Here is a 9595-nt window from a genome sequence, read left to right as displayed (position 1 = left end):
ATTACTGCTGGGGATGAGTGTTTTACCGACTGGACCATGTGCCGTCCGCAGTTAGTGATGGACCTTCGTCAGAGGGATAAGACCAATGTCTCTCACTGCCTTGACTTTAAACAAGCTGAATTTCAGTTACTCATCTTCTAACCCACTAAAGATTTAAAAAATGAAAGAATAGCTTTATTGTCACATGCACCTTGAAACATCAAAACCTACAGTGAAATACATCATTTTGTGCTAATGATCAACACAGCACAAAGATTATGCTGGGCAGACTGCAAGTGTTGCTATGCTTCTGGGACCATTATTAACCCTAACACTACGGCTATGCCTTTGAAACCTGGAAGGAAACCAGAGTGCCTGGAGGAAATCTATGTGGTCACAGGGAGAACGTACGAGTTCCTTACAGACCACAGCAGGAATCAAACCCTGGTCAGTGATGGATGACGTTGTAAAGTGATTGCACTAAGTGCTATGCTTCCGGGCCACCTCTTTACAAACATCTCTGGCACTTCAAATGTCAGTAAAATTACAAATTAAACTACAATGCTTAAGCACAGTTCATAATAAATATTAAAAACAATTACAATAGAGAACATAGAAAAATACAGCACAGGAACAGGCCCCTCGGCCCCAAATGTTGTGCTGAGCCAATTAAGTAATCAAATAGCCAATTAAACTAATCCCATCTGCCTCCTCAATATCCACATCCTCCAATTTTCCTCATATTCATGTGCCTATCTAAATGTTTCGAAAGTATCTGCCTCTACCAACACACCAGGCACCCACCAATCTCTGTGTAAAAACTTGCTCCTCACATCTCCTTTGAAATGATCCCTTCTCATCTTAAATGCATGCCCTCTGACATTAGAAATTTCAACCCTGGTTAAAAAAAAAATGCCTGTCTATTCTATCTATGCCTCTCATAATCTTGTAAACCTCTATCAGATCTCCTCTCAGCCTGCGCTGCTCTGGAGGAAACAAACCAAGTTTATCCAACCTCACATGCCCTCTAATCCAGGCAGCATGCTGGTAAACCTCTTCTGCACCCTCTCCAAAGCCTCAACATCCTTCCTACAATGGGGTGACTTGTTTGCAAAACTCCAGAAGCAGCCTAACTAGGGTTTTATAAAGCTGCAACATAACTCCCTGATTTTTGAACTCAATGCCTTGACCAATAAAGGCAACCATGTCGATATGCCTCCTTAACCACCCTATCAACCCACGATTAGATGCGAGACCTCTTAAAGTGCCCCTCCCCCATCCGTCACCCTCTTCAGCAAGATCCTATTTCATCCAATCGTGACCTTAGCACCCCTTGACTCCATCTTATCCAAATGACTCTAATTTGAGCATATTTAATCACTTTGCCTTCACTGTTCTGGAAGTTCCTCTACGTTCATCTGAAATGGGTGTCTCCTTTTGTCTCACTCATGGACTCCAATTCTACAAAGCCCCACTGGTGGAAAGGCACCCAGTTAGCATCCACCCATCAGTCACACTCAAATTCTTGTACCTTTCAATAAGGTGTATTCTTCGGTGCTTGGAATAAGCACAATTTGTTCAACCTCACTGCATACATGAACCCTTTAATTTTAGAAATTAACCTATTGCTACTTGTCTGCTCTCAAGAGAAAGGGAAGTGTTTGAGGCTATTTTGCCTAAGGGCTTCACCAATTCTCCCTCACCCTACCACTGGATATTTCAAAACAAATTCTGGTCCTCTGTAACACATGGGACCTTTCTGTGCACTAATTACATGCTTCATGTCCTATAGTACAGTTATCATCATTATCATCAGGCTTCACTATAAATGCAAGTTATTTTCACCCTGCTTTGAGGATTGGAACAGTGCAGATTTGATGAATTAGTCTTCCCTGTCAATGGTATTTTCTTTTATTGACAAAAATGGAATACTGCATGGTGGAACATAGGGGTATAATTTGGGAAGGAGCCCATTGTAAAATTAAAGTGACTATGGAATTAGGTCAGGAAATTGGTATTATAGTAAAAGATCAGCTGTATCAGGACAATGGAAATGGATAAAGGACTCATCCCTGTTTTTTTCCCTTATGGGCAAAGGCTACAAGCGTACAGTAGTGATGCATTTAAGAAAACACATCACTGTTCTCCCTTCTGAATTACAGCTTTATTAAAGACAAACTCTTTATAATCTCAAAATTATATTTAATTTTTATTTTTACAGTTTGACACATCTTACATTACATTAGTGAACAGTACATTTTATAAATTGTTACATTGTAACATACAGAATTCCACCACTTGTGATGGTTAAGTAGCCATGGTGTAGCCAAATAATACAAGCTTAACTGAATCTTTTACATTTCTGAAGTATGGTTTTCTAACGAGACCACTTAAGCAATCCATTTAATGAATAGTAATACTAGTAAAAACAATACAAATGACAACAGCACTATGCTTTAGCTGGTTGATTGCCGTAAAGCTGGATATTTCAAAGTCTAAGAGGTTCTCGAAATGAGACTTGTTATATTAAGGTCCAAGTTGTAAGCTTTTTTCCAAAGCTACAGTTTTTCCATACAGACTCCAATATGGGATGAAAGTACTAAAGACACTTACAAATGTAGGCAACTTCCGAGAAGGACTGTCACAAATGAGGCTGCTATCGACTTGTATTTTCTGCTATCCAATTCTGAACAGACGTTGTCTGCATATATACACCAGGATGATGAGGTCTTCCACAGCCTTTTCCAAAGGAAACAACTCCTGCCACTAACCATGCACGAGAACCCTCATCTTGGCACAGCAATGGTCCTCCAGAATCTCCCTGGGAAGAAAGCAAGGTTGAGGATATATTGCACTTGGAGATCACCATGCAACTCCAACTAACCTTACACATTTTGACAAAGCATCTCAAACCCAAAGTATTCGTTCCTTTCCATAGATACTTCTGACCAACAAGCCTTTTCTAGTAACTGTTTATGCAAATCATTGTGTTCATCTTGGATACTGAGTGCCATCTTACCGGCAAGTGAAAGGAGAAAATGAATATCGCACAACTCAGCTTTTCTTGAACTACACTCCTAAACTGTGCAACACAATGCCTGAAACTACAAGGGATGCAGATTCATTTGACAGTGCCAGCTCAAAACCGACTTATTTAACCTTGCTTTTAACTAACATCTGTCTTTCATTTTCATGCTTGCACTTTGAAGTACATTGTATGAAGATTGCTCCATAAATAAGTTATTTTTACTACTCCATCTGATACAAGACTAAGTGGTTACTACACCAGAATTCCGTGCTTTCCAACTGCCCCGTTGGAAATTGTACCCACTGAGATATAGAATGCAGCAGCTATTTTGAGTAGGGTTGCATGTGGGATTTATGAGTTATTTGGGAAGGAGCCCATTGTAAAATTAAAGTGACTATGGAATTAGGTCAGGAAATTGGTATTATAGTAAAAGATCAGCTGTATCAGGACAATGGAAATGGATAAAGGACTCATCCCTGTTTTTTTTCCTTATGGGCAAAGGCTACAAGCGTACAGTAGTGATGCATTTAAGAAAACACATCACTGTTCTCCCTTCTGAATTACAGCTTTATTAAAGACAAACTCTTTATAATCTCAAAATTATATTTGAGATTATATTTAATTATATTTATATTATATTTAATTTTTATTTTTACAGTTTGACACATCTTACATTACATTAGTGAACAGTACATTTTATAAATTGTTACATTTTATGAGTATTTGTATAATCACAAGGATAAATTAGCTTTGCTCTAGAAAGCTACGGAAAGATACAACTACGAAAGCTACAGAAAGATACAGCTACAAAATGAATGCACTAATCTTAAAGAACAATTGATAGTCTCCAATTCTTTGATATACCCAGTGAGTACTAAATGCACAGAAGGGCATGCACACCTTTCCTTACTAAAGGATTTAGTGAAGGAGATGGAATGAAGGTGTCACATGTCAATTCCAAAACGATGTGTGGAAAGCAATCTGTTCAAACTAGCACCCTACAGGATATGCAAATACAAATTTGAAACCACAAATGTAGTTCACGTTTGAGCAATGGATTTATAAACAAGCTGCACCATTTCAGTCACCCTGGAATTCTACCTTTGATTCAACCAGCTCCAACATTACAGCCAAGTTATCAGACCCTAATGAAACCTCCACAATTTTAATGATGAGAACTTGATTACTCTGCAGTATCCCCATTCATTCACCTGCAAAAGCTTGGTCTAATGCTGAATTACCATTTCATGGCAAGTGATTACATCTAAGTAACCTGAAGAGCATGGCATTCCACAGAAATAAACTAACCAAAGAGCAATTCCGTACCTGACATGCATCTTTTCCACCTTCAGGCACTCCCGCACAGATCATCTGTTCGGTAATGTTAGGCAGGTAATGCCGACACAGGCTGTTGCTGAAAACTTTCACTTCAGTCTTCAAAAGGGCATTACTTGGCAATCCTATTGGCAAGGAACAGCACAAAGTTAATTTGCAGTCCAAAACAGTGGCAATATATGTGAAGTGTCAGTCATCCCCATGCTCCATCACAACACCCTAGATAAATGGCCAAGCATACATCTGCAGTTTGACCATTTTAAATAATTTTAAAAGTCCAAATGATCTTGCCAGAAAGTTACTTCCCTTAAATATCAACAACTAAAAAAAAACTATTCTTTCCAAGTTTGGCTTGTTCTCGTTTTAAGCCCAAGACCTATACCACCAGAATAAATCATGTAAAAGCTAATCTTAGGTAACTTATGGAATAGGTGTAACAGCAAGATGGCAAATTCAACAAGTCTGATCCGTACCACTTTCACTTGTTCTTCCCCATCCGACAGTTGTACATCTTCTCCCAGAAATGGATGTTGTGGCTGCAGGTAGACAAGCTGGTTGGACAAAGTCGGTGTATTCAACTGGCTGCGACAGCTCTAACAGGGCAACATCGTAATTAAAGGATGATGTTGCCTGGGGGTGAACAAGTATCTTTGAAATTTTTCGTTTCTGCACACTGTTTGTTGGCTGATTCAAGAAATGGATTCCAAGCACTACAGTCCAGTTCTGTATATCACTAGAATTCAGAGGAAAATCAAATGTTAGGCTTTGACGATTAAACAGAAGGCCTCATGTACCCATCTTTGACTCAATTAAACACTTTTTCCAGTTGCATATCCAAATAATGAGGAACTTGAGTTATCTATTAAAAACTTTCACCTAATGTTCACAGGTGTAATCACATTTAGGAGCTTTTTAATGCTGGAATGATGGACAGTGGGTTGCTAATATTCCTGAAAAGCTAAATAAACAGTCCGCTGCCCCAGCCTCAAAACACATTGTTTTGGGCAATTATATTTCTAAAGGTCGTTAAGCTGTGCCTCCTTTTTGAAAGGAGCTTCCAAATACAAATCGTTGCCCACATGGTGTATATTTTCTTTTATAGCTAACAATTTTTTGTTTGCTTTAAAAAAAACTTTACTCAGTAGCACATCCCAGATAATTTGTCTTTTCAGCACTAGAATTTGCTTCATAGATATATGATCCCCAATCAGATTTGTATGTGGGAGTAAATAGACCGCTTAACCAATCCACTTGGAGGAAGTGCACAAGTATTTGGATGGTGCACAACTGCAGATTTAGTTTTAAAACTAAGTTTCCTTAAAATCCAATTAGATTGTTTACTTAAGTACTTGCATGAGTACTAAACTTGCAGGGTGTGGCACTTTATATTACACATATGAACCAGGTTGCCCTCAATATACAGTACAATTAAATGGAGCAACAATACGGAAATCTCTGCTTCCATGCAATTACAATTTACAATGCAATACTTTAAAATAGTTTATCATGGAGGAAAATCGCACTTACCTGTCATTGACACAATGTGCAGCTGTTAAAATCCACCTACAGGAGATAAGTGTTCCTCCACAGAAGTGTCGGTTGTTCAACTGGACACTGGCTACAAAAGGCCATTCGCCACCGTACGTGCTCAATCCACCTACAATCCTCTCAGATCGAGCTTTCTGTTGACCACAACCTATCCAAATAAAAAGTACATTACTATGCCAAGCCATCAAAGATTTACCCTCTTGATCTGTTAAAATTACAAATGCAATAACTTTGATTCACTTCCTTTTTAGGAAGTTAACTATTTTCATGAGATGCCATAACAAAGTACAGTACACTCCGGTTAATTGGGCCATCAGGTAATCAGGGCAGCCGGTTATTTGGGACAACTCTTAAAGAACGAAAACTAATCAAGAAAATAGCCGGGATTCCCTTGTTTATTTGGGACACTGTGCTGCTTAATTGGGACAGGAGAACACGTGCAAACATTTTCTAACTTGAATCAGTCACATGAGCTTATGTGGCCGTTAGACAACACCGTGCTGACAGCAAACAGTTTTTTAAAAATACTACCAGTTGCATATGTTTGTGTTCAAAAAGCAGTGGCTTTGGTCACTGATAGTTCACCAGAAATAAAGCAGTAAGGCAATTTGAATGCTTGAAACAGCAGTGAGAAAACAGTTCCAGACTTAGATGCCAGAAATGGCCAGGAGTGAAAATGAAACAACTTCACTACTTCAGCCAGTTAGGGAACTCTGAAGAATGTGAAGGTATTGATAATCATCTTGAATGTTACAATGAAAATGAAGACTGAAGGATGTATTTGTCAACAGCATTATATGAAGGCAGTCCATTATCTGCACTAGGTGTCAGTGCTGATTTTGTTCATTTACACAGCGTAGTTGAGATTAATTCCTCCTATGATAACTATTAGGAACTGAGTTTTATAGTACTGTAGTAGCGTTGGCGGTGTTTCATTTTGTCCTGTATTTTATTTAAATATACAAGTTCTTACTCAGTTAAATAGTAGTTTGACTTTTTTTTATTTCCATGAAACTTCAGCTAATTGGGGCAGCGACCTAGTTGGTCCAAAGTATACCTGTCCCAATGTGTCCCAGTTAACTGGGCAAGGGCCTAGTAACCCCATCCTATAACAACCCAGAGCTACAGAATTGCCAGCAGAAGCTCCAAAGACCTCATCCCTGTGAGAGGACGCATCTTTGCCGGGAAGCTGCATGATGTAGTGTGGTGAAACCACAAGTCCGCAGAAGCCAGGAAGATGGGGATGATTAGGACACAGTCTGTGCAAGCCAAGTACCAACATCACCAGGCAAGCACTAATGTGGACTCCCCAGGGAAAGTGGAAAGGAAGGCCAGCCAAAGGATGCCTGGTGATGCAACCCTGAAGCTGAAACCAAGAAGATGGCCTACACCTGGGGACAACAGAAGACAGGTGAGCTGTTGTTGGTAGACTATGTCCCAGTAGGGGTGATGGGCTTAATTAGCCAGCCTGCTTGGACTTTTGTGTCCAAGTACACTGAGTACCAACTACCTTTTCTCCTATTACTTCAGAGAACATCACCACTGAACATATTATAATCTGTATTTTACCATTTCAGGTTTTAGTCTGGTACATTTCTACAGTTCAGCTTTATCATCCTCAACTCAGTTCACAAAAAAAGCCATTGCATTGAAAAAAAATCGGTTAATACAGAAGTAAATTTTAAATTATGAACATTCAGTATCCTTGTGTACAGAACCTAGAATCTCGAATTGAAAGCTATTGGAGCTGCTTTTCAAATTAGAGCCTCTGGAGGCAGTTTGTTTTGAGTCTCATTTCAAATAAGGACAGATTACCTTAATGATTCATTCATTAGGCAATCTAAATATAATGTGCAGCCAGACAGTGTTGTGGTGCAGCTACTGTCTACCTACTCTAGTAACCCTGGTTCAATCTAACTTCTGGTGTGATATGGTGTTTTCACTCTTTTCCTGAAAACGTTGTTGTCATTTAGGTGTTCTGATGTTTCCTGCTCCTAATCCACCCCCTCCCCACTCTCAATTCAAGAACGCGAGGGACTGAGGCTCTTTGCCTATAAAGTGAGGCCAATTTACAGTGACCAAAGGGCACAATCTGGAAAGTAGTTGATGGAAGTGTGGGGAGAATAAGAGTTCAGCATAAAATTAGTGGACAGTGATAGGCAGTGAGTACTGAAGACTGAAAGGTCCACCTCCATCAATATTACTTACCACAGGCAGCATAATCTGATGTTCTGCAAGCCTCACTTTCCACACATTTGGGAGACAGGTAAAAGACTGTAATATAGAACATTTACAAAGTTACTATACATCACCAACCAATATTAACACATCTGCACTTAAACAAACCCTCGTCACTTTAATTATATTCAGCCCAATGATAGAAATTCAAAGTGACAGCTGAACTGATATTTATCATACTTCATTTACACTAATTTCTGCAGTTTTCATTTCCTAGTTAAGATGCTCCTGCATCTATCCCTTCACCAGAAGGTGGCTGGTTACATTACAGGAGGCATTTCGTTAGATCATATCATTAACTCAATCCAATTCAATGTTCACCGCATTAAAATGAAAACAAGTGCAAACCTTCCATTCAGCTAAGTAGCATGTCAAGAGCGCAGTTTTAAAGAGACCCAGCACCCTCAAGTTTGCATCAAGATTCCAAACTTACATCAAAAGCACGAGAATAAAGACCCGAAAATCAAAATTTGCACCATGAAAATCGAATTTGACATATGCTTCAATAGCCTTTAGGAAGCGTTAGAACCTAACACGTCGACAGATATGCAGTCCCCTTATCAGAACAATTGCGAAAGGCATAGTTGAAAGAAGCTAACACAAACACGAGATTCTACAGATACTGCAAATCTTGAGCTACACACAAAATGCTAGAGAAACTCAGCAAGTAAGGCATGTTTGACTGGCTGAGTTCCTCCAGAATTTTGTGTGTGTTTGAAAGAAGCTTAACGTTTCATTTACAGACAAACTGCCTTTGGAATAATCAAACTTTGACAACTTCCTGAGAATTAAAATAATTACCGTCAGGCAAGAAAGATTAATTTAGAAATTCAAATCGAACTATTTGCCTATGAACATAATTAAAATGCAAAATCACTCACCTAACATCAAAGCAATCAGTCCTGCAGCTACCAAGACAAACAGCGTGGTTGTTACTATTGCTAGTATCTTTAGAAGTCTGTTCGTCGGTATCTGAGTCTTCACTTCATCGGTCTTGGCCGATTCTATATTCACGCTGCTCATTTTGACCAATGGAGCCTCACTGAAGCGCAATTCTCTCGCTTGCTGTCAGATAGCAAACACTTCATAGGAGTGAAGAAGACGCGGGAATCGGCCGAAATTTATCCAGGCGAGCGCGTGACGTCATGTGCCCCCAGGTGTGAGCCGATGTAAGTTTCCGAACGTGGCCCAATGCATTCATCTGCCGTCACCTACTTTCATTGGAGTGATCGCGGAAAAATAACAAACAGGTCGAACAAGTGGGATAAATTTTTTTTAAGTCGGTACGTGCGAGTTGACGAGCACGCGGTTCCGTAAACAAATTAAACGGCCTGACAAAGGTGTAAAAAAGGGATTTTCCCCCCCTGCTCTTTCAGCTGTCCGAACTCCAGGTGGAAATAGAATCCTTTCTTTCGCATTAGCCAAGGTCGTTGTTAATGATTGTGAGAGGTTGAAAACTGGAGAAAA

General features: G+C 39.5%; 1 protein-coding gene across 1 annotated transcript; it reads right to left on the bottom strand.

Annotated features, from left to right (window-relative positions):
- Window positions 1-2208: 2208 nt before the first annotated feature.
- Window positions 2209-9203, bottom strand: LOC140194625 (transmembrane protease serine 6-like). Its single transcript, XM_072251870.1, has 6 exons — window positions 9010-9203; window positions 8099-8164; window positions 5870-6038; window positions 4816-5075; window positions 4334-4467; window positions 2209-2800 (listed from the first exon to the last, which is right to left on the bottom strand). Exons 1-6 carry the CDS (start codon window positions 9149-9151, stop codon window positions 2636-2638), a joined length of 936 nt encoding a protein of 311 aa, XP_072107971.1. The 5' UTR covers window positions 9152-9203; the 3' UTR covers window positions 2209-2635.
- Between the last annotated feature and the right edge of the window lie 392 nt (window positions 9204-9595).

The sequence above is a fragment of the Mobula birostris genome, chromosome 3 (genome assembly GCF_030028105.1).
Source record: "Mobula birostris isolate sMobBir1 chromosome 3, sMobBir1.hap1, whole genome shotgun sequence".
NCBI classification, from domain to species: Eukaryota; Metazoa; Chordata; class Chondrichthyes; order Myliobatiformes; family Myliobatidae; genus Mobula; species Mobula birostris.
Note: the sequence above shows the minus strand (reverse complement) of the source record. Positions and strands in the feature narration are given on the sequence as shown.